Source organism: Pezoporus flaviventris, unplaced genomic scaffold (genome assembly GCF_033815535.1).
Source record: "Pezoporus flaviventris isolate CSIRO_AGI_PZ_B2104156 unplaced genomic scaffold, CSIRO_AGI_Pfla_v1 ptg000131l, whole genome shotgun sequence".
NCBI classification, from domain to species: Eukaryota; Metazoa; Chordata; class Aves; order Psittaciformes; family Psittacidae; genus Pezoporus; species Pezoporus flaviventris.
The window spans coordinates 3029794-3056027 of NW_026892679.1; the positions used below are offsets into that span (position 1 = coordinate 3029794).

The 26234-nt window shown below is 45.4% G+C and overlaps 1 protein-coding gene and 1 long non-coding RNA gene across 2 annotated transcripts in view; one reads left to right on the top strand and one right to left on the bottom strand.

Moving 5' to 3' along the window:
* The window catches only part of RNF38 (ring finger protein 38), an 83378-nt gene extending 64456 nt beyond the window's left edge, over positions 1-18922 (bottom strand). Inside the window, exon 1 of the mRNA XM_061478770.1 lies at positions 18409-18922. Within this exon, the coding sequence (XP_061334754.1) occupies positions 18409-18922 (514 nt within the window). The remainder of the gene's footprint in view (positions 1-18408) is intronic.
* Positions 18923-21738: 2816 nt separating this feature from the next.
* Positions 21739-23972, top strand: LOC133282624 (uncharacterized). The gene is made up of 2 exons (XR_009747677.1): positions 21739-21825; positions 22168-23972. It is a non-coding gene; the product is annotated as an uncharacterized LOC133282624 (long non-coding RNA).
* Positions 23973-26234: the final 2262 nt, after the last annotated feature.

Genomic DNA, 26234 nt, shown 5'->3' on the forward strand with positions numbered 1-26234 from the left:
TAACAATATGAGAACAGTTTGTCCCAAGATCACCCTTCAGCTTCCACAAACATCCCTCCAGGCTTTTAAGTCCAGCTGTACTAGACTAGGTTTTGGAAGGCAGTTCAGTACTTTTGTGTGGCCTCAGTAAGCTGCAAGGCCAAACAGGAACATCCCCTGCAGGACCAACAGCAGACCCTCTCTCAGCATACGAAACCCATCAGCACATCAGCAGTCCCTGTGTGTCTCACTGGGCACAGGCAGTCTCGCACTGCCCCAGCAGTCCTACTGCAGACTGGCAAGCACCTGAACGGGACAAAAGAAACATCCTGACACAAGGTCAGATACTTTATCTATATGACATATGATCTATATGACATTTTCCCCCCAAAGCTGAAAGCAGTCCTGCTTCATTACTGCCCTGGGTTCAGCAGTAGCAGTCATTTTTTCTCCTTCTTAGTAGCTGGCACAGTGCTGTGGTTTTGACTTTTGGCCTGGGAACAGTGCTGATAGCACCGATGTTTTTAGTTACTGCTCAAATGTTTGGTCTGGCCAAGGACTTTGAGCTCCGCCAGGGAGCAGGGGAAGCTGGGAGGAAGCAGAGACAGGACACCTGACCCAAACTGACCAAAGAAGTAATCCATACCACAGCATGTCATGCCCAGGATATAACTGAGAGTTACCTGGAAGGGCTGGTGAACTGCGGGGTTGGACTAGGTATCGGTTGGTGCTAGGTAGGGCAGGGGCGGGGTGAGTTATCAGTTGGCTGGTGGTGAGGTGTTGTATTCTCTTCCCTTGTTATTTCCTTTATCATTATTCTTATTGGTGGTAGCAGTAGTGATTTGTGTTATAACTTAGTTACTAAACTGTTCTTATCTCAACCCGTGGGAGTTGCATTCTTTTCGATTCTCCTCTCCGTCCCTTCAGGAGTAGGGGGAGGGAGGAATGGGGGGAGTGAGTGAACAAGCTGTGTGGCTGGGTTTAAACCATGACAATTACCAATTTTTGTTTTGCACTACCCACTTGCAAAATACAGCCTCCCCAAGCACAACAGCAATGCAAGTTAAAAAGATTCTGTCCCATAAAGCAATAGAGCATGGCACTTTACTTGCCAGTTCAGAAGCCAGGTACCAAGCCTATGAACATGACCAAGGGTCCATCTGAGACTAAACATTAGGAAAAAAGGAACTGGAGAGAACACCTCCCAGTCATAAGCTCAATTTGGGGACTGTTTAATATTCAGAAAGAGTCCCACTTCTGCCCATATTGAGATCTTAGGACTTCAAAGTATCCTTTAACAAGAACCCAACACAAAGCAGCAACTAAAGTAAATGCTCTAAGTGCAGGCAATCTCTCAGAAGCCATAAAAGACTGGAAGACCCTACTTCATGCTCCTATATAGGACTATTGTCCTATGTCTAGACCTCCTTTCAAGAGCTACATTGAGAAAGAAAAGCACAATCCAGATTTTATAACTCAAGTACTATCAGCAGTCTGCTTCAAAAAGCTGTTTAATGTTAGCTCTCCGACAGCCAAATGACTAGGCTATGCTCTGGATTTCTAGACACAGATCCTCACTTGTCTAGCTGCCAGTGTTTTCTACATTATTTTCTTAACCAAAGCAGCAACTCTCCCAGTTTTTAGAGGAAATTGTCTCTCTCCAATAATGGCAACTGTACTAGAGAGCTTATGAAATGAACTCTTAAGTTGAAAATAACTGTGATGGTAAAAAGTCTTTAATGAACAGTTCAGTGGGGGGGGGGGGGGGGGTGAAGAACTGGAAGATGTTCTGCAGGACAGGGTTAACACAATTCTGTGAAATGATAATATGCTTTTGGGTAATTAAGCTTTTCTGCTTTTTACTTGGTAAGAAAGAGAAGCTAGCTAGTGTTCATTGTGTGCCTCAAATACTGTTTATATTTTATTTGCCTGTTTGTTATCAAACACAAAGCAAGAAGCACCAAACACGTTACTAAAACCGTCAGCACAGGAGGAAAGGGTTAGGGAGGAAGGATCAACCCCCCCCCCCCCCCCCCGTGAGAGGCCTCTTGCTTCAGTCTCCTGATTAGCGATGATTATCAAAAGTGAAGGTACGGAAATGAAGCTGTTCTTTGATTCATGAACAAACCAAACCACATAAACAAAAGTAAAGTTCAAAGAAGTATCTGCACATTGAGGCCACTGCAGCTGGGAGTTTTTTCATTCACTTTGCATCACCATAGAGCTGCAAGCAACAGAAAATAAAACCTTTTTCTCCCTGAAATACCAAATAATTTCTCTTTTTCTCCCCCTCCCATGTTCCCAGGTATGTATTCTTCATCATTATTGCTCTTTTTATCGTTATATCCACAAGTTTGCTTTTTAAACAGCCAGAAATATAAATAAATCAATGCCATCTCTACTTATTTACTTTTACAAAGCACTTGTTTACTATGTGGGTCTGCCTGAAATTTAACCTGTATGGCCTAGTAGCCCCTTAAAGACTACAAAAATAAATTATTAACAGAACAGCATCAGCTCCCTTCACAGTGTCTACTTCAGGTGCAGACTAATTTATCTGCTCCTTAACTGCCAATTTCTTATGATTCTCTTTAAGAAATGACAAAGCCTTCTTCCAGTCAGAAGCTATTTACACAGAAACAGGGCTAGAAGAAAAAGCATGAGAGCTTTACCCAGAACACCAGCTTCACATTTGGGTGGGAATTGTATGACCTGGGGTGGTTGTACACCACAGGTTTTTGCTCTTTGCCTACTTTCTGCTATGCTTATAATCTCTGTTACTGACTGGATTCTTAGTTGTGCTCTTTTCCCTCAAAAATACTATAGAAGATTAATGCTTTAGTAGCATACCATTCACATCATGCTCAGATCCCATATTTTAAAACGTACCATTGCTTTTTGTCTTATATATATATACACATATAAATACACATCTCATATATATACATATATGTGTATATATATATACATATATATACACACACACACAAAAAGAGACGGATCATTCCTTAGTCCATGGACCAATCCCTATAAAGTTGCTGAATTCATCCAGTCCATGATGTCAGCCTCCGTCTCTTGTAACAGTCTTTCAGAGCAGGAGAGACGGTGTACAGTGTTGGATTGTTGCCTGCTGATAACACCACAGAACTTGTCTGGTCACTGCTGAGCTCATCTAGTTTCCTATTCCCGTTTCATTCTTTGTTGGGGTGATGATCAGAGGGAAGTCAGAGTCAGTTGATGGTGACGTGAGGACAGTTCTGCTGCTGCTGCTGGCTTTTCCTATGACTTTACTCTCCGCTGAAGATCATGACAGCTTATTTCTTCTTTTTAAAGCCCAGAGTGGTGGGGATGTGCATCCAGCTGATAGGCTATAAAAGTGTTATATACCAGGCAACAGCATATAATTGAGTTCATTGGCTGTTTTCCTCCCAGACTGAATCTCCTTGAGGTACACACAGGATTTCCCCGTCTTCCCCCATCACCCACCAAGTATATCCAAATCCCTGAGCAAAAGCAATCCCACGAGCGGGTCTGCCTTTACCTGAAGCAGGAATAACCCAGACTGTCTTCCCCAGCAAATTCTTCATGTGCACCACAGGAACTTTATCCCCTTCTACAGTATGTAAAAGTTCTGATTGGGCTGGGCCAGCCCTGTTGGCAGATCCTCTGGTGTTGACCAACCAGGTGGCCTTTGGTAAGTGTGCATCCCAATGTTTGAAAGTCCCTCCACCCATTGCTCTCAGTGTAGTTTTTAACAGCCCATTGTACCGTTTGATTTTCACAGGGGCTGGTGCATGGTAGGGGATGTGATATACCCACTCAATGCCATGCTCTTTGGCCCAAGTGTCTACAAGGTTATTCCGGAAATGAGTCCCATTGTCTGACTCAGTTCTCTCTGGGGTGCCGTGTCACCACAAAATCTGTTTCTCAAGGCCCAGGATGGTGTTCTGGGCAGTGGTGTGGGGCACAGCATATGTTTCCAGCCATCTGGTGGTTGCTTCCACCATGGTAAGCACATGGCGCTTGCCTTGGCGGGTTGGTGGCAGTGTGATATAACCAGTCTACCAGGCCTCCCCATATCTGTACTTCAGCCACCGTCCTCCATACCAAAGAGGCTTTAACCATTCAGCTTGCTTAATTGCAGCACATGTTTCACAGTCATGAATAACGTGGGCAATAGTGTCCATTGTTAAATCCACCCCTCAATCCCGAACCCACCTATATGTTGTATCTCTGCCTTGATGGCCTGAAGTGTCATGGGCTCACTAGGCCAAAAATAATTCACCTTTATGTTGCCAATCTAAGTCCATCTGAGCCACTTCAATCTTAGCCGCTTTATCCACTTGTTGGTTGTTCTGGTGTTCCTCAGTGGCCCGACTCTTGCGTACACGGGCATCTACACGGCGTACCTTCACCACCAGGTTCTGCACCCAGGCAGCAATATCTTGCCACAGTGCAGCAGCCCAACAACTTCTGCATTGCCAGTTGCTCTCCTTCCATTGCTGCAACCACTCCCAGAGGGCATTTGCCACCATCCATGAGTCAGTGTAGAGATAAAAGTACTGGCCACTTTTCTTGTTCAGCAATGTCCAAGGCCAGCAGGATTGCTTTCAACTCTGCAAACTGACTTGATTCACCCTCTCCTTCAGCAGTTTCTCCAACTTGTCACAGGGGACTCCATGCAGCTGCCTTCCATCTCCAACGCTTCCAAAGCACTGGAGGAGCCCACTGGACTAGATACTTGCCCATACTGTCACACACACCCTGCCACTCATGACCGTCCAGCCTTGGGGAAAATCTCCTGGTCCTCCTATATCATTATTTAACCCTAGACAAGACCTGAGCCAGACCCTGCTTAGCTTCTGAGATCAGATAAGATCAGGTGTTTTCAGGGTGGTCACACAGTAGGCAACTCATAGACAGCACATGCAGCAGCAAGCTGGCTCCCAGTAAGAGCAGCAGGATGCTTTCAAGGGCACTGAAAGAATATTCAGGATCTTTAACTCCTCCAGAATCTACTCCCACTGTAAACAGCCTGGTGGGGGAGCAGAGGGTGTGAGGGAACATCTCCTCCATAGGTTTACCCTCCGCAGGAAGGAAAAAGAAAGATGTATAATTGTTAAAAATTCCCATTACATGCCTCCCATACTACAGAGGTGATGACCACGCTGAGGATGCATACCAGCCCGGTTTCATGATCAATAAGTCTGTTGTATTACAAGTAATTACCATGAAATACAGTGAAACAATAACCTTAGCCCAGGCCCCAAAGCCAATAAACACTAAAACAGCAAATACTGGCTGTAAGTAAGATATGACATGCTGAAATTCTGAGATCAACACAACTCCAAGAGCAAATAAATCAACATTGTGTTGAGTGATGATTAATCCAAAACAATGAATGCTTATCACAAATACGATTAGACACACTCTGGTCAGTCTGTCGTTATCTCAACCCTTTGTGCCCCACCACGTTGGGCACCACAAAGAACTGTCATGGTTTAAGCCCAGCCGGTAACCCAGAACCACACAGCCACTCGCTCACTCCCCCCACCCCTTCCTCCACTCGCTCCCAGAGGGATGAGGAGGGGAATCGAAAGTATGTAACTCCCACAGGTTGAGATAAGAACAGTCCAGTAACTCAGGTGTAACACAAACCACTGCTGCTACCACCAATAATAATAATGATAAGGGAAATAACAAGGGGAGAGAATACAATTGCTCACTACCTGCCGACTGATACCCAGCTTGACCCAAGCAGAGATCTGGGCCGTCTGGGTAACTCCCAGGTACTTCTTCATAACTGAACCCAGGTCAAAGTACATCAATGAGTATCTTTTATATTTTTTTATTTGTAGGTATTTTACTCACATACCCTACAAGCTTAGGAAAAATTCACCCATTACTGAACAACGCATCTCAATTCATTTATCTGGCATCTTTTGAGAAAGCGTACCAAGTATGACAGCAAAGACAAGACCCAACACCCCCTACACCTCTAAAAATGAAAAAATAAAAACTAAAATTGAAATGCACACTTCTGCCTTTCAGAAGAAAACAGATCGCTTGTACATCAACCAGCAAGCAAATAAATTAGGAAGAAAGACCGAGGCAGAAATGTGACTTTGCATTCAGCACACCTTTAAATACAGCTATTAATGTTTTACCCAAAGCCATTGTCCTGGGTTCAGCAGTAGCAGTCATGTTTCTCCTTCTTGGTAGCTGGTGCAGTGCAGTGTTTTGACTTTCAGCCTGGGAACAGAACTGATAGCAATGTTTTGGTTTGGCCAAGGACTTTGTGAGCCTCATGTTCTGCCAGGGAGGAGGGGAAGCCAGGAGGAAGCAGAGACAGGACACCTGACCCAAACTGACCAAAGAGGTATTCCATACCACAGCACGTCATGCCCAGGATGTAACTGGGAGTTAGCCGGAAGGGCTGGGAGACTGCAGGGTTGGAGGAGGTATCGGTCGGAGCTTGGTCGGGCTTGGGGGGGCGAGTTATCGGTCAGCTGGTGCTGAGGTGTTGTATTCTCTTCCCTTGTTATTTCCTTTGTCATTATTATTATTGGTGGTAGCAGTAGCGGTTTGTGTTATACTTTAGTTACTAAACTGTTCTTATCTCAACCCGTGGGAGTTGCATTCTTTTCGATTCTCCTCTCCATCCCTCCGGGAGCAGGGGGAGGGCAAGAAAGGGGGGGAAGTGAGCGAACGAGCTACCTGACTGGGTTTAAACCACGACAGTTCTTTTGGCACCCAACGTGGGGCATGAAGGGTTGAGATAACGACAGATCTGTCCGGATTAATAGTCACTCATCACAATGACGATTTATTGGCTCTCAGAGTTGTTTCTCTTGATCTCACAGCTTCAGAATGTTGTAACTTACGTAGAGCCTGTATTTGCTGTGTTAGTGTTTATCAAGTGTGGGGCTTGGGCTAAGGTTCTTGTCTCACTGTGCTTTATGGCAATGGCTTGTAATACGGGCGGGCTCCAGCAGCAGGGCGGGACGGACGTGGCCGTGGACTTGTACCTGGCCGTCCGGCTGCTCTTCACCGTCCTGGCCCTCATCCTACTCTCCATCTTCGTGAGGCTGCGGGGAGCCGAGGGGGAGCGGCCCCGGGAGCCGGCGGCAGCCGAACCGGTCCGGGAGAGCGACCCCGGGCACCAAGCGGCGGCGGGAGCGGGGCCGGAGGCCGCGAGGGGACGGCTGCCGGTGGAGGAGGCCGGGGCGGTCGAGGAGAGGAAGGAAGCGGCTGCCGAGCAGGGGGATAAGGCGGCGGAGGAGCCGAGCCCCGCGGAAGAGCCGAGCCCCGCGGAGGAGCCGAGCCCCGCGGAGGAGCCGAGCCTCGCGGCCGAGCCCAGCCCCGCGACGGCCGAGAGCATTCCCCGGAAGCCGCCCGCCGAGCCCCAGGAGGATGCAGGAGACCACGCAGCATTTCCCAGCAAGGCAGAGGAGGAAGAGCTGGACTCAGGAAAAGAGAAGCCGGTGGTGGGAGAGCCGGCAAGCACAGCAGCTACACCAGCCCCAGTGACAAGTACAGCAGCATCGTTTGAGAGTGCTGAAGGTTGTGAATGGCCTTTGGGTACCCTTGGTACCTGCCTGCTGATTGTGATGGGGATCAGCATGTTGGCACACACACAGACTGTGTTCTACCCACAACCATTTTGTCTGATCTCAAAAGTTAAGCAGAGTCAGGTTTGGGTCTTGTCTGGGGTTAGACGAGGATATAGGGGGACCAAGAGGATTTCTCCAAGGCTGGACAGTCATGAGTGGCAGGGTGTGTGTGACAGTATGGGCAAGTATCTAGTCCACTGAGCCCCTCCTGTGCTTTGGAAGCATCGGTGATGGAAGGCAGCTGTATGGAGTCCCCAGCAACAAGCTGCAGAAACTGCTGAAGGGAACAGTGAATTATTTTAAGCCTGGTGGGCCCATGGCACTTCAGGACATCAGAGCAAAGATGCAACACAGAGATGGACTCATGATCGAGGGGTGGACTTAGCAATGGACACTATTGTCCAGGTTATTCACAAGTGTGAACACTGCACACAGTCTCTCGTGCTCTGAAAGACTGTTACAAGAGATGGAGCTTGGCATCATGGACCAGATGGACACAGCAGCTTTATAGCTACTGGTCCGTGCACTAAGATAAGAGTGCACCGAGATAAGAGTGATGGTATATTGAAAATGTGGGATCTGAGCATGACGTGAATGGTATGGAATAAGGGGTGGATAATGTCCTGGGTTCAGCAGTAGCAGTCATGTTTCTCCTTGGTAGCTGGTGCAGTGCAGTGTTTTGACTTTCGGCCTGGGAACAGAACTGACAGCAATGTTTTGGTTTGGCCAAGGACTTTGTGAGCCTCATGTTCTGCCAGGGAGGAGGGGAAGCCAGGAGGAAGCAGAGACAGGACACCTGACCCAAACTGACCAAAGAGGTATTCCATACCACAGCACGTCATGCCCAGGATGTAACTGGGAGTTAGCCGGAAGGGCTGGGAGACTGCAGGGTTGGAGGAGGTATCGGTCAGAGCTTGGTCGGGCTTGGGGGGCGAGTTATCGGTCAGCTGGTGGTGAGGTGTTGTATTCTCTTCCCTTGTTATTTCCTTTGTCATTATTATTATTGGTGGTAGCAGTAGTGATTTGTATTATACCTTAGTTACTAAACTGTTCTTATCTCAACCCGTGGGAGTTGCATTCTTTTCGATTCTCCTCTCCATCCCTCCGGGAGCAGGGGGAGGGCAAGAAAGGGGGGGAAGTGAGCGAACGAGTTACCTGACTGGGTTTAAACCACGACAGCCATTTATACACAAAACACCCATCACATAAAGTTTTCTGGGGAAGAAGCATGTTAAGATGATCATGTCAAAAAAATCAAGACTGGAACAAAAAAAATCCCAAGACACGGGTGACTCCAGTGTGCCTAAGCAAACTGAGTTCTTACCACCACTTCCGACCATCTACAACTAACACAGTTCCACTGTTACTTCTCCATTTACTCTGCCTGCAGCAGGAACCCCCAGGGGTAATGTGCCCATGACAGTGTCAAAGAGAACTATACAGGTGGAGAGAGACTGCTGGAAGTAATACAATCTCCCTGCTCAGACCAGGCCAATATACAGCACCTTGACTGGCTAAGATTTGAATCTTTCCAAAGTTATAGATACCATAATGTCTCCAGGTCTTTGCTTCAGTGCTTGATCACCTCAAGAGTGAAAAAAATTTTTTCCTTGTATGTTCCAGCCTGAGCCATATTCACAGTCCGTTGCTGTAACAGCACACAGGAGTCTGGCTCAATGTTTTCTGCATCCTCCCACAAGAGAAAGGAAGACAGCGCTGAGATCCCTCCAGAGCCCTCTCTTCACCAGGCTCTGCAACCAGTTTCCTCCACCTCTTCTCACAGGTGATGCGCTCCAGCCCTTACATCATCCTGGTGTCCTTAAGGATGTCCTCAGTCCACTAAGTACGTCCCTTTCCAGCAGTGCTGCTCCCACCCATCCAGTCCCCAGCCCGATCTTTTGCACTTGGTCATCCTGCCCCAGTGCAAACCTGCCTGGGTCAGATGCCATCAGGTCCCCAGTTCTCTGGGATGTCAAGGTCCCCCTAATAGTAGAGCTGCACCCAGCATACCAACTGGTCCCCACATCACAGTGTTACCTGCAAACTAGATGGAGGATCACTATTCCACCAGAAACATGTTCAGTAACAGGAGGGGGTTTTGATGCTGACACCATCCCAGCCACTGTCATCACACTATCTTTACCACTTTCACAGCTCTTCCCCAATTCTTCATGTTCACTATGTCCTTTTTAAAGAAGCAGCCAAAACACAACAAATCACTGAAGCTGTTTCTCCTCAATGTTCAAGTTCTTTATTATTGATACTTTCTGTACCTCACTGCATAAAAGCAGGACCAGTAAGATTTAAATCCCATCCCCTCTTTTCTCCCCCCCTCCAAAGAAAATATCCATTTTTCCACACTAGGAGTTAACCAGCACATTATGAATTTACAGACTGGCTAAACATTTTCTCCTGAGAACTCCATTGCGGGTTTCAGGATGGAACTGACTCAACCGCTCAACCATCCTCATTCAGGATGACCAAATCTTCCCACCCTCACACTGATTTCAAATTACGAAGAGAAAAATAAATCCATGTTACATTTCATCAACCCAAAATTGTTGCAGGTTATTGGTTTAAAGAAGGATTTATAGACACAACTTCTATGACTCAGCATCATGGGTGACTGACCAGTTACAGCCAGCAAGTGGAAGATGCTACAGATACAAGAGACTGGTAGTGTTTTAAAAATGAATTTAATGAAAAAAAAAAAAAAGGAAAAAAAAAAAAAGAAAAGAATTCTGGATGTGTCTCCCTCAGTTTTTTCAGTCCAGCTCAACACACAGCCATGAAGAACATCAAATGTATCTTGGGTTCCACTTTCTTGAAATAGGCCGCTGCAGCACATACCACTGTGTTTGCTGCTTCACTTCTTCACAAGCACAGTCACAAATTTCTGTAAATTGAACACACTTCTTTGCCAAGCCTCCAAAAATCGTAAGGGATGTCTGAAACTGCTCACAAATCTAACCTGCATCCAACCCCCTAAATCAATTGCAAAAGCAGTTTTCAGATCATATCACACAAGCAGCAATCCTGCCCAAAAATGCACACAGACCACAAGGATCATAGACTCCCAGGGTTTCTGAGCCAAAACGCTCAACAAGCTACATCTGCACAGAAGTTCTCTAAAAGCTGTTGCTTGCTCCTGGTGCCATGTCAACTTACAAACAGGGAAAAAGTGATGCCATGCGGAAGATCTATATAGAAAGTCTTCACACACTAAAAATAGGCGTAGAGTATGTTTTTAAGGAGAATGAAAACATCACTTTAAAATGGCAACCTGTAGGCAGGGAAGAAAAGTCCATTGCAGTTCAGATCCTGCAGACACTGGCACATGCACCTCATGAAACCAGAAGTATCTATGCCTAAAACCCAAATCTTTGCGGCAAGAGCCCGAGCAGATAGTAAATATAAATCTCTAATGTTTCTACTTTGGAACCTGAACAAACACCATGTGCAAAGCAGAGAAACATAAAGAGCTGTGCTGAAAAAAAACATGCAGCAAATGTTTCCAAACTGTTATGCTGTATATATAGCATATATCACTGCTCCACCTCTTCTCCAGCAGACCGAACTGTTCTATATACCAGCCATCCTTTGCGGTTTAATTGTCACTCCTCAGGCTCTCATACAAATAGAAGCCATGCAAATAAACACTGTGTATGGCTTTTAGCAATTTGTAAATAATTTTAGAGTAGTCCTCCTAACAGGCAGCTTTCCAGGTATGCATATTATGAAGCAATTTAATAAAATTCACAGAATTTGTACTTTATTCCTCAACATAAGGACTGGCAGAAAATATATCAGATAACTAACAACATTCCTCCCACTCTCCTTCCAAAAAAAATGTGCCCTGAAGCACAAATCAGTAGCATTGCTGGGAAAAGCCAAAATCCCTCATTCATAAGGGACAGAGAAAACAGTCATAAAAACACTTTCACAGGGTAAGCAATGCTCTTTTGATACCGGCTGCATACCCTGGTGCTACAGTTGTGTACCTTATACAGAAGAACAACAATTCAGTGAAAGACTTTTTCTGGGCAAGTTTTTCTGGTTGTCTGGATTTTAAGGGTTTGGGGTTTGGGGGAGGGGAAGGAAGGTGTGCTTGGTTTGGGGTTTCTTGTTTCGGTTTTGTTGTTTTCTAATTAAAGTGATGCAGTATGTCTCTTTTTAAGACTACCATTTGCCATTTGTGATTTTTCTCAGAAGCTGGTGACCAAGCCCAAGTGCCAAGAGCTTTGAGCCCTGAAATTCTAGTGTTTAATTGAAGGCTGGTTATTTTGACAGCCCATGTCCAAGAAAACCACACAAGCTGCTCAACAATGCAGCAAGCAACACAGAGTACTGGTGTGGATGGAGAACCCCAGTCATTACAACAGAAATGACAGAAACATTTTGACACACTTTACCACCAACAGACTGATCACAAATGTTAGTTTTTTATACATCATGGCTGCAAAGGGCTTGGCATGAGGGGGAAGATGTATCAGCTGAACCTAAACACGATGCCAGGGAAAAGCAACCACTGGAGCTGAGAGCTGGGAAGCCAAGCTCCCAGCTGAGAGAAACCTAGGGAAGAGTGTTTTAAGAATGAATACTTGAAGCACATGCATGCAATTGAGAAGCTCAGGAAACAAAACCTCTGTACACTGTCCTTGCTTTAAACACTTCTGAAAACACCAATGAGTTAACTATTTCAAAACCCACTTTCTGCATCTTTCCCTGAATAAAGCAAAGTATGTATTCTCCATTCTACATTACACATCAAGTAATTTCCAGAAGGAAGCTTTAAGTCATCAGGGAACAGCAGCATTTTTCACCTCAAGAATGGGGAATTCTAACCACTGAGCATTTACTGTACTTTGCATACACAAAGAAGAAAAAAACAGTTTAGAACAAGCACAGAAAAATGCAACAAGAAGGTGTTAAAAACTATAAATAGCACAAAAAAAAACCAACAACAACCCACAATGAACCAAACAAAACGCGGAAAAACTAAAGTGGGAGAAAGCAGCACCATCATACTAGAATACTCATGCAAAGGTAGCTCCCACTGCAAACTTCACATAATGTTCTCTGACATTTTGGTACTCTACCTTCTCGTTAACCCACCCACATCTAGCATCACATTAACATGGACAACTCTGAAGTTTAGATGACACATCTCCCTCTCAACTTCAGCTATGCAGCAGATGCCATGCAAGAGACCACTCAGAATACCTGAAGCGCAAGAATTAAGCAAGAAAGCTGCAATGCTAGTGGTTCGAAAAAGATTCAAACCCAGTCTTTCTTGGAAAAAAACACCATAGGTCAAAGAGATCCTATGCACCTGTGGATTTCATTTTGCCAAGATAATTCGGAGGTGAAAAAAACCCTGCTGTATAAGCAGTAAAAACTAAACATAAAAAGTAAAGAAACAAAACCCACCACTTTTGAATTTGCAATATTTACAACCATGTTTACTAGTATTCTCTAAAGCAATTTCTCATTTTAACCTTTTTGTGACAAGGCAAACATACTTCTCACAATGTATTGAGAAGGGTGTTGACTTTTCAGTCCCTACACCCACCTGAAAGCACAGGTGAAGCAGTGAGAGCACAAAATCCACTGTGCTGCCTAACTTTTTTCTGCAGTAATTTCATCTTGGAAAGAAATACCTTAAGGCTCAAATAGCACATGTAATGCGGCTGAGATGCCAACTTGGGATGTATATGAAAATGCAAATGTTGTAACACTGCCATCAAATACAGAAAATCATGCAGGCTAAGAGGAAACTGTTAGGACATAAACAAAGCTAACACACACACAAACACATATAGATGTATTCCTGTAATCTTATGCGACATTCCTTTTCTTTGAACAGAGGCTGTACTGCATATTGAATCAATCACCTGTTACTAGTTACTTTAACTGAGATGAGATCATCAGCTTCAAAACCAGACAAACTCCAATCAAAAACTGTACCTGACGTCAGACCAAAACTGCTTTTCAGCTGCAATGCCTATGGAGTGACACCAGTAGAAAAATGTCAACATACACTCACCTCTAACACCTTTCCTCTTAGGGAAAATTAATCTCTATCCCATTTTTTAGGCAATTAACAACTTTGAGCAAGGCAGTAGCTAACAAAGGATGTGTGAGTTTTCCAACCAAATCAATTGCCAGCTATCTTACAGCTCTGTATTATGTTCTTCTGTGTAGCCCCCTAAACTCCGAGTCCTTCTGGCAGCTGAAGGGGCAGTTCCAGTAGGTTATCTTGAATCAACGCATACTAACAATACTCAGTGTCTTGATGGATTAGAACAAAAGGATAGTTCAGATTATTTCACAAGCAGATGTTGCAAAGCAGAGCATATGTTTCAAAACTGTATGCTTATCTCTGGTCTTCTTCCTATTATTAAACTGAAATTTGCACTGTAGAGACAATTTAAACTTTTTCATTCCTGTTCACATTTTACATTTGAAATATGCAAGTATATGCAAGGATAAAGATGCTCACACTGTAAGAACTAATTAAAATATCTGCACATCAGTTTCATTTAATTAAATTTCCTTAAAATATATTTATCTCAATCTTACATTACCTGTAAACCCTTACATCAGCATGGGGAAATACCAATGTCTGCTAGCATTCACTTCAGATAGTTGGTGGTTGCACTCAAAAAGGATACCTCCAAAGTAACTTCATACAATACATTTATGGCATAGAAAAATTTCAGGCCATAATATTATTGTTTCCAGTTCATATAGGCACAAGTTAATTTAGCAAAGAAAGTCAAAGTGAAATAAAAGAATAGAGTGATAGATTAGTCACTGAGAATGACTTAAAGTGAATGTACATTATCTGAAAGTAATTGTTACAGAAGTACATTTGCATTCATTTCCCAAATTAATCCCATAAATATGCAACTCATATCTTTTCTAGCTAACTTCCTGAACGTATGTCTGCTAATATTAATTCCATTACTACAATCTATTCAGAGTACAACTAATTTAAGTAGGAAACTAAGCCTTCTGTCTTCTTTTATAATTCAACACTACCAAAACCATCACACTAACATTATAACAAATTATTCTGAAATACTAAAGGTAATTACAATCTTCCGAGACAGATTAGTTCTACCCAACAAACACACACAGTAACAGGTTTACAATATTGTGGTAACTCTAACCAAGAAGCACCACCAGGCCACTTCTTTACTTAGGAACATCGTACTTTAATCAATTCAAATCAAGGTGCTACAACTAGTTTCCACTTTGGGTTGGTTACTTTTGTTTGCTTGTTTTTCATCTATCAAAACCAACTGCAATTCTTCAAAATCATCCATATGCTGAATGTGTTTCACTTGTTCTAAGAAGTTATCTTTCCATCTTACTTTATTTTACACGGTTATAAATCTGTGCAAGCATCACTGTGACATAAATCAGAGACCTTGCATCTAGCTCCAGGCACACCAGAATTAAGTATGACACTCACTGTAAGTGCTTTACAGTTTGAGAACAAACAAGACATACCACGCATAGGTAGTTTAAGTACACACAGCTGCTAAAGGCACAAAAGCTTACATGTGCTCATATGATCATACAGGGAGTTTTCTTACTTATATTTCAGCTGCTTAGTGTGTACAGCATTAGGCAGCATTACTATGAATTCAAACAGGTTTTTACTGCACTTAACACACTTGTACTGTCTTCACAAGAAAGTCCATCCCCTCACAGCCTGCAGTTGTGCATGTTTGAAAACTGGCACTGACCCTTTCATGAGCAGCTTCTCCAAACTGAACAACTTATGAGATGCCTACAGGTACCTGACTCACTAAGCACCTTCCATTACTCTTCCCCACAATGGTTTCTGATGGGACTCAGCCTCATGTGCATCTTACACAATAATCTTTAAGTCAATCCAACTAAAGGTTCTGTCACCTAAGAAGGGCAAGCAGTATTGTCTAAATTTAACAAAGTTAACTGGATGACATCCAAAAAGCTCATACGCATAAAAGAAAAGTTGCACCCGTCAACTATATGCATCACATCAGTACTGTTACGTACACACAGCTTTCAAAAGACATCTTTCCTTTCCAAATGCTGCAAAACCTAAGAATGTTAATGCAGACCTTACCAAAAAGGTGAAGCTGAAAAAGTCTACCTGTTTCCACTACAGACACATTTCTCTTTTACTAGCTGCCAACCTTGCCTCTAGGTGGGTTTCTCTTTTTCACAGAGAAAATGCATATACCCCAGTGAAAGCAAAGTACTTTATGGAAGGTGAATTGCCTCTTAAGATCAGGACCAATTTTCCTGAATGAAACGAAGAATCGGCTCTTCAGTCCAGCACTTTCTAGTCCACTAGAGAAAAATGCAAGAGATAACAGCAAAAAATAACAGCAACAGAGAAACAATAACAGAAAAAAAAAAGGGGGGGGGGGGGGGAGTGGGCTAAAAAAAGACAAACCAGCCATCAATAAATATTTTTCTGCTGGGGGGGAAATAGTAAACCTTCTCCTGCCTTTGCATATAAACTATAATAATTTCACTAATATCTAATGTTTCAAGACCAGACCACAGTACAGATTTGTATCAAAAAATATTAGGACTAGCAATAGGAGAGTATCACTTTCAAGAGCACGACCAAGAGGATGCTCAGCAAAAGAACCCAAGTTCAGCCCTGACACCAGCGTCCAGTGCAGTCTTTCTTACTCTGGTGGCAAATACTTGAATGAAACAGGTAGACTTTCACAAAATCAGAATAACCATCTTTGGAGAAAAACAAATACAATTCTCGTCCGCAATCTAGAAATCTCTTGTATTTGTCTGTAAATTATGACATTATCTCAAAATTAAAAGAACCAGAGATCATACTTCCTGAAGATACTTTCTATATTTTTGAGATCATGGCTGACAACAAACTACTGCTCATCTACTACAAATCTGCTACTGTGACTTAAGTATATCATACAACTTCATCAGTTAACTCGGGCATCTGCGAGGGATGTTTTGAGCAAACTGGTTCTGACTACACCAGTTACAATGTTAATGGTAAGAGCACAGAACTTTTAAGCATGGGATGGATATGTTCTAGGGAATACCAAAACTTCAGGACAAACCTTTTCCCTTTTTGCAGAATAAAAAGCTCATCATTTCCTAAGTAAGGTCCTTGCAGTAAGGTCCTTATGGTGAATTCACTGTATGATAAGTGTATATGAAAACTTCCTTTTTTCACCAAGATCATCCAGATCATGGGAGATAAAAAAGCTTTTATCTCCCAGCAGTAGCATACCAGGTCAATTTGTCTATCAGATTATTAAGAGCCTGGGAAGGTTAGGAGAAGTTTTAAGGCCATGCATTAGGATAACATCATCACCTACACTCCAAGCAATTAAAAGGGAAAAAGCAAAAAAAAATTGAAATACAGTTTTATCAGGTAAAACCTCCACGTCTAGATGACATATACTGGAAGCATATTCTTCTCCTCTATATTTTATTTAGAAGGCCCAGACAGCAGGATAGGTAAGACTGATATTCCACTTGCGCTGCATGGTCACAGCATACAGCAAAAGCTATTTTTCAGCCATGTAATACAATTCAAAGGTAAAAATTCAAGTTCTTCCTCAACTTCCTACATGGCAATCAAAGATTTAATATGCTGCCAACCACAGATTTCAAGAGGGACTTGTCTATTAAACCTACTTCATTTCAGAACAAGATTTCCATCAGTATAAACACCAATGCTATAGACACCTGTAAATCATCCCAGTCAGTCCCCATGTCATGAGCACTACTCAAAATACGTTCTAAGGGAAGAATAATTTGATACCTTATTTCTCCACCCTCTAGGACCAGAGAATGTCTGGTTTTCTGTCATTCTCCCACATCACTTCCTAATTCCTGACTTCACACACACCCAAGAACCGTTTCCTGGCTGCAGTTCACAAAATGATGTTTAGGAAAACATCTAAAGGCCCTAGTCCCGAAACACCTAAGGCTCTCGTTTAAATTTCAGCATGTGGGAACCTCTCAAGCAGTCCCGAAGCAGTTCTGGCGTCTGACAATGAGCACATCAGCCAGGGCACTGCGACCCCAGTCCTTAAAACAAAAGCTCCACGACAGCAAAAAGAGAAAGCCCCTGGTTCAGAGAGTCTCCGGCTCAGGGAGACCCAGCTGAGGGCTACACCTGATAGGGAACTCAGGAACACGTGGGCCCCAAAAGCATCTACCGTGATTCCCACGGAGGCACCCCAACTTCCAAGGTACGTCGGAGCTCCGCACAGGAACCGGAGGTGACATGCCGCTGTGCAAGGGATTTCCGCAGGTACCGCAGACCGCTGCGAGCGGCAGCGCCTGGTTCAGGGACAGGGACCCCAAGAACCCCTTTCGGAAGCGCAGCCCCGCGGGCTGGCTGCAGGCCGGCGGCCGCTACACGAGGAAGAGGAGGACGGGCGAGGCTGGGCAGGCCCCGGCGCTGCCGAGGGCGCACCACGGGCCAGGCCTGAGGCGCGGCGGCACCGGCGGCGGGGCAGCGCTGGCGGCGGGGAGGGGACCCGAGGCGACACCCGCAGCTCCGCGCTTCACAACGCCGAGCCCGGCCGACCGGAGGCCTCGGCACCCCGCTGCTGACGGGCGACACGCGGCCTGTGGGCTGCTGCCCTGCGACCTGCCCAGCTCGGTCCCGCAGCTACCGGACCCCACCCGGGTATGGGTCACCCCGCGGCACAGCCGCGGTTCCGGACGCTGCCGAGGACAACTCGAAGACCCTTCAGCCCGGCGGCGGCGGACACCCGTGGCTGAACCACCCTCCCGGGCCCTTGGCGCTCACCTGGTGGTGGGCCCCTGGCGCCCGGGGCGGCGCGGGGTGTGCCGTGTCCGGCGGGGCTACCCCGGCCCTGGCTGCGCGCTCCTGGCTCTGGCGGGTTCGGCCCGTGAGGGAGCGACGGCGGGCAGAGCGCGGGGGGCGGCTGTAAGCGACTGGAGCCGCCGCTCATGGCGAGCCCGGAGAAGCCGAAGCGAGCACGGGTCTGGGGGGGCGGCAGGAGGAGGAAGGCGGCCGAGGGGAAGGCGGCTGCAGCGACCTCAGCAGCGGGGGAGGAGGCGGCGGAGGAAGCGGGGGGCGGCGGAGGGGAGGAGGAGAAGGCAGGCAGGAAGGGGGCGGTGGAAGAAGCCGCGCATCGGCGGTGGCAGCCCGCCTCACCGGGCTGTTGGAGGGGCTGCGGCCGCTCGCGGCCGATATCCCCGCCGCGCGGAGCGCCACCGCGGTCTCGCTGGCTGGCGGGGGACAGGCAGCGGGCGTCGGACTGAGCCCCGCGGGGCGCCGGGCGGGCGGCAACCTGCATCGCTTCTCTCTTCGGCGCCGGGGCCGGCTACAGCCCGCGGGGAGACATCGACAGCGCCTGGACCGGCAGTGGGAGTGGGCGCCGAGCCATCCCGGGCTAGACGCGACCGCAGCCGTCCGGCTCGCAGCCCAGGAGGCAGTCCTGCCCCGCCTGCTTCCTCCGCCCGGGCCCAGCGGGCGGGAGCGCTCAGCGCGAAGCCTCCCCCAGGCCGCTCTCCCCCCGCACACCGCTGCACGAAAGCAGCGGGACAGGGGCAGCCGGGGATCACGCCGCGATCGGCTGAGCCCCCGGGGCCCAGGGGTCCTCAGCCCGCCCCAGGCAGACCCAAACCGTACGCGCAGAGCCCGGAGTCGTTCTCGCATTGCGCTGCCGGGGGATACGATGCGGGCCCTTGGCCGCTGGGGCCTCCCCACCTGCGCCGGGCGAAGCACCGCTGTGCTCCGATGCACCGACCAACCGCGGGAGTGGGCAAAGGCCGCGATCTTTTGGACTTGCGGGCGGCTGCAGGGACTCCGCCGGGGAGGGGTCGGGTGCTAGCAGAAAGTCGGAGCTGTCGATACACGCCTGAATTTGTCACGGGAATTGCGGTTTATGAGGTTGGTGTCAGGTAAGCGCTGTTCAAGCGAATCCATTGGCATGAGGAGGTGCGGGGAACGCGGCTAAGGGTTTCTCTCAAAGCAGTGGGAATGCCGCTGTGCGAGCGAGCGGCTCTGCTGGGGTGAAAGTTGCGCTAACCGAGCTGGGCCAGCAGGGTTTGGCTTTCGGGAAGAGCAAAACGGCAAGATCGATACATGCATCACCAAACAAAAACAAAACCAAACAACAACAACAAAAAAAACAACACGCTGCTTGGCAAGATCTGATAGCTGGGGGGAGGTGCTTGCTGTCATCGATAGAACGACAATCCTGCGAGATCGAAATGTGCAGATTGAGAATTCTTTCCGTATCGCACTGCACTTTCTCCTGTGCAATGCTGTGAGTGGAAAAGGTTTCTTCATATCTTGCCTTTGTCAGCATTACCCCGCTGTGCCACCCTTTCCCCTCTCTCCTTCATGTCATTGATGGAGGCTTTCACCTGCGGTAGGACAAGGTGATCATGACCCCGCAGAGGCCAGCACCTTGAGGACTTATTTCTCACTGCCGACATGGTTCATTGTCCCAGCAATTACATCCCAGCTGCTCAAAGCCTTCCTAGACGTGTTTCCTTAAAGTCCACAGAATCAACCTCTCATGGCTCCAGCCCCAAACCAGGAAACAACTACAACAGCTCCTGCTTTGTGATGTGTTTGGTGGATGTTGGGTGACAGAAGCTCCGCATGGCCCACAGTGTGTGCTTGAACCCAGAACCCCCCTGTGTGCTGGGCTGCATCCCCAAAGTATGAGCAGCAGGTCAAGGGAGGGGATTCTCCCCCTCTACTGCTCTCTGGGGAGACACCCCCCCCCCGCAGTCCTGTGCCCAGCTCTGGTGCAACAACACGAGGGATTTGGAGCTGTTGGAGCGAGTCCAGAGGAGGCCACAGAGATGCTGTGAAGGCTGGAGCATCTCTGCTCTGGAGACAGGCTGAGAGAGCTGGGCTTGTTCAGCCTGGGGAAGAGAAGGCTCCAGAGAGATGTTAGTGCAGCTCCCAGTGCATAAAGGGGCCAACAAGAAAGCTGGAGAGGGGTTCTAGTTGAAACTAGATGAGCTTTAAAGGTAGCTTCCAACCCAGACCATTCTGTGGTTCTATTACAATCCTGTGGAACGCAAAGGTCTGAAGTTCTTTCTAGTCATGTCTTCTGTATCACCTTTCCAACGTGTCTGCAGGTCTTTCAGATTGCTGCTGTAGAGTAAGCACATGCAAGCATGAAAGCACATGCAGCTGCATGAAGATCCTGGCAATACACAGATGGCAGACGGATGAACAGAGTCACTGTTGCTTTGTGATCATTCATTTTTTACTTACTTCCTGGAGGGAAATTGCTTTAAAACTGCTCCCATACTGAAGTTACATCATGAGATTGCACTGTGGCACAGACTTCCTTTTTTTTTTTGTGAGACCTCCAAAACTTTGCATATTTGAATACTGGAGTATTTTATACTACAGGGAAAGGTGTGAAAATGGCATCAGTCCTTCAACTAAGACAATATTTTAATTTTTCTGCACCTTGATTGTCTTCCAGAAATAAAGAAAACATATTTCTGCAGGATGAAGCTACTTCAACTCTTAATACAGCATGCACTCCAGACTAAAGGCTGTCTGTCTGCTGCTGTGCAGACAGTTAACCTTGACAGTTCTGGTGCATTGTTCTTCATTTACTTCTGAAGCTGAGGAGTTCCATCTTCCTTTTGGTTCTAAATTTAAATAAAAATTAATTTTCAAGATAATATCATTAGAAGAATTAGATCCACCTGTCTTTTAACTCTAATAAGACAAGAAGAGGTGATGCCTTTAGCCTAATACCTTGTTAGGATAATTACCACCTTTGGCAAACCATCAAGCTTTTGGCCGTATGCAGAAAGCCTTCTTCAGGTATGCTTAAAGTCTTTAGGTACTAAAAGGCAAGGTTTTCTCTTTTTAAGGTTTAAAACAACTGGTATCTTAACTCATCTTCCGAACCAGAAACATACGGATGTCCAGAATTAAATTCATTGATGGTTTACATGAAACAGATCCAGGGAAAAGTTATAACAAGTGGGGTTTATCTTCCTCTCTTCTCCTTCCTTTCTCCTCTTTTTTTATTTATTTGCTTGTTTTTTCTTTTTTATCTATTGTGACATTTTGTTTTAAAGTTCATGAATTTGTAATACTGCAATGATCAGAAAGCTACTGCACTCAGAATTGTAGAGCTTTTTTCTTTTCAGGTGAATTCAGACCTCACTGTTTTGAGTCAGAATGATCACCACAAGAACATCTGACACTGATGTAAGCTCTTTTGCAGATCAGGACTGCTTGTTTCTTCAAACCTCATAACTAATTCTGCATAAAAAACAACACAGAATTTGAGTCTAGATTTCCATATCTACAAGCGGTCTGCCAGAATCAGAACCAGATTCTTGGTTGTTACTGTACTCCAGTGTTGAAAACAGTGATATTGGGTATATTGTTCCATTAAAAATAGAGTAAGTTAAACTCCCATTTCCAAGGCATCTCTTAAAAACTGGCAACAGCTGAAGTGTTTAATGTTTTGTGGTTTATGAGCCAGACTTTACAATGGGATGATTTTAACCCTGAATCCTTCATTACCTCTTGTTTTGTACCCCTCAGTGCTGCTGAAGTGCCTGATTATGAGAGGGACACATAGAAGAGATCTACTGGAAGCAAGACTGATGAGATGGCAGTTAGTTGGAAAAAAGGAGGGAGTTGTGTCAGATTTTTTAAAAGATGCCTCTCTTATCAGAAAGCAGATAAATGTACTTCAGAAGGCAAATAAACTGCAAATTTCTTGTACAGAAAAAAATGCATATCCAGCTTCCTGCAGACAGAAATCTGTTTTTTTAAGTAGTTGAGAAGCACATATGAAATCAGCAGTGTGTAAACCCCTTCTTGTTGAGTGCAGTACTTGTGGAGTATGAGCTATTTCCACTGGCACTAACATCACAAGTGCTGCGTTTTCCATGTCTGCAGCTGTCTGCTGCTTACTGCAGGCACAGCCTAAGTTGCCATTTGTGAGTTGGAGGCCAGTCTTGTCAAATGCTGAGTTTCTGCTGTAAGAGTCACTGGCTTAGTATCTGGCTAAGGACTGATCTGCAGGGACTAGAGCAAGTCTGTCGTTGAAGCTGCCACTGGGACACCAAGTGATGGGACATCTTTACAGTGAGGGTGGTAAAACACAGGCACGGGTTGCCCAGAGAGGTGGTAGATGCACAATCTCTGGAAACATTCAAGGCCAGGCTGGATGTGGCTCTGGGCAACCTGATCTAGTTGAAGATGTCCCTGCTCATTGCAGGGTGGTTGGACTAGGTGACCTTTGAAGGCACCTTCCAACCTAAACTATTCTATGATACTATGATTGTGAACCTTATTGAAGAATGAGAAATGCAAAAGGCAGCATTTCAATACATGTTTCTATGATTGTAGACTGCTGGGGAGGGATTGGATCCATCTGTCTCATAGAGGCAGAAGAATCTTTGGCAGCAGGCTGGCCAATTTGGTGAGATGGGCTTTAAACTGAAGGACTTGGGGTGGTGGGGAGAGAGGGAGGGTGTCCAGAGCATCAATGCTCACACCGTTGCTTCCTCTTGGGTAATAGGTCTTGCTAACCAGTGCAGGGATAGATGTTACTTGATTGCCTCTGAAGATGAGGATTGTAAGGCTAACTGTATTAAGGGTGTTTATGGTGAATCTTACACCCTTTCTAAGGAACCTGATTGTGAAATTATAAATTAAGCACCTATTGCTTTTAGGAACTGCACAGAATATGCCCTGCGCAGCACTTTGAACACAAGCCTGTGCTGTCTGCTATAACTTTCAGGTGTATTAGACCGAGAGACCCCTCAACTGTATTCTGTCAACATGTGGAGACAATTATGCAGCCAAGTATGCAATATTTTTAAGTGTCCTGTGCCTTACCTAACTTCTCAGCAGTTCTCTCCGTGAAAAGCGCTATTTTGTAAAATTATTCCCAAAGCAAGATACTTCTTACAGCTTGATTAAAGAAGGTGCGAAAGGATGCTAAATTAGGGACTCCATCACTGGCTGCCTTGCTTCAGATACAATGTGTATTGTAATCTCTTTTTGACTGAGGTGCATTTCCCTCCTGGCCAGCACAGCCCTTCTTTATCTCTCTCAGAATAGTAGATTCTCTGGATGAATTATGTTAAACCAGTGCCTCTTTGCCTGAGGCAGTTAAAGTTACTGTCAACATGTTGACCAAGTTATTGGTCTACTTTTCCACTGAGCCTTTTCAAAGCCACTCAGCTAAGCAGATGAATGAGACACATTGGAGGACTCCAGCTATTCAGTTAGTAACTGAACCAAAATGTCGTTTGTGATTTTACCAGCAGTTCTGGTGAACAGCATTATTTGATAGACGCTGGTGTGGAAAGACATTAAACAGTTCTCATCCCTCAGATGATTGTTGGAAGTCTTGATTTACACCAGCCTAGAGTGAGTGATAGTGAAGGACGTGGTGTTACAACTTTATGACTACAGCTCTGCAGAACTGGGGAGGATGTGTGATTGTGGGAGGGGTTTTGTGTGTGAATGTATAATATATCTAGGCAGTGTGGAACAAATAAACATCAATAAGCATATACATCTTCGGGGACTCTGAAGGCAGATTGCCTGTTCCAGTGATGCATAAGATATCAAAAGAGAGTCCAGAATGGCTGCAGTGGGTGGAAAATTTTTTGTAAAGATAAAAGAGCATTGATGAAAACAAGGAGAGGTTGAGAGCTGTCTGTGAGGATTGATGAGGGGGAGGAGAACTCGGTGTTTCACCTTTCAACTAAGACATCAGCAAGGAAGAGGGAAACGCAAGGACTGGTGAATTCATGAGCCACAGTCTTGTGTGGGACAGGATCACAGCTGTGGTTCCCTATTTGGGAATTTGGGTGAAAACCTAACATCAGCCTAAAAATGACCAGCAGCACCTGCATTTCATTCCTTATGTCTGCCATACAATAGGAAAGATCTTTCCTGAACCCAGGAAAGAGGAAGGCCCTGAAACTCACTGTGACCATAGGTATGTGCAAGGATACTGGCTGGAAAGTCAGGGTGATGTGCCCAGGATGATATAAGAAGTATGTAGCCAAGGTAGAAGGAAGAGCCAAGTTCCCTAAGTCCCATCTAGTGTATGCTTGATAATGCCTTCCATTCTACAAGCCTCAGTGTACCTGGCTGCAGGTGTGAATGTCATAAGCTTGATACTGGGAAATGTCATAAGCTTGATATTGGGAAAAGATCTGGAATGAATCCAGACAGTCAGTGCTTCAAGAAGAGAAATTTTAGGAAATCTTCTATGGCTGGATCAAATAAGCCACAGCCTAGAGCTGCTGCTGTGTTGCTACCCTGAAGGTCAGGTAAATACAAGACTTCATGCTGGGTTTCCAGAAGTTTCCAGTCACAACCTGCACCCCCTACCCCAGTTCCTCTCTCCTACCATTCAGAATGATTTATGACATGGAGCAATATGGAGCCCGTGGTACTTGACAAGCACTCTTGCAAAGACCAAATCTCTCTCATGTATGACCCTAGCAAGCCAACTAAATTCCACCTCTGCGTCTGCTCCTCTGATCAAACCCATATAGCTTATTGGAGTTACATGTAAGACCATACGCAGTCCTGTCCCTTTTCTTGGAGGAGCTGCACAGCAAACCTGGCAATAATAGGGTGTATGCTTGCTATGTGTATACATGTACATATGCATAAACTTACACACATACATATGCATATACGCATATACCAATGCACACAGGAGCATATTTGGAGAAAACAAATTCTGGGTATACAGAAACTTCATGAAGTCTGAAAACTACTCTGTAAATATGATGGCAGTCCTTTTTTCTTAAAATGTGCTTTTGACTGTGAGCTGTCATGTTCACCCGTAACTGATCACAAATTCCACTCTACTTATTGCTGCTTTCTAGCTCCTCATTAAGGATGGCCTGAGCAGCCTAGTACTGTTCCCTGCAAAAATGCAGATTCCAAATCTGCGCTGCTGGCTGTCCTAATCCTAAGAACCCCAATGTTTTTCATCCTTTCAGCACACAAAAGAACACCAATCATGTGAGTGACTGCTGTTAGAGATTTCATTTTGAAGATGTGGCTGCTTATTCCCCCGCCTTCTCTTTTCCTCCATTCAGGCCAAGCAATGTAAGATTCTGATTTACTAATGAGAAATTGGAAGTCATTGAACAGCTGTCCTCACATGACATGTCTATAAGTCTTCCATTGTCAGAAGCAGGACTGCATTTTAGCTATCGGAACATTAGAGGAGTAAAGAAGACAACAGGAAAAGCTTTATGAAGAAAGTTTTAATTTATGTTTTGTTCATTCATGATGATTATAGATGAAAGATTATGAAAATACATTGCCTTGTGTTTAAATTAGCTTAAATGTATATAATGGCATATCATCACTTAAAGCCCAGCAAAAAGTTTACAATAAATCTTGAATGCATTAACGCTTACTCTGTAAAACATACAGACAGCACAATTAAAACCCCAGCCTCATTAGAATTCCAGCCTCTCATGGCCTTTCTGAGAGGAGAAGAAACTCTGTGTGTAACCGTAGGAAAGTATAAGTGCACTTGGAATTCGAAGTCACAACTAATCACTAGAAAATAATGGTTTCAGAGGAATGTATTCAGAATATGATTTAGAACAAGCAAG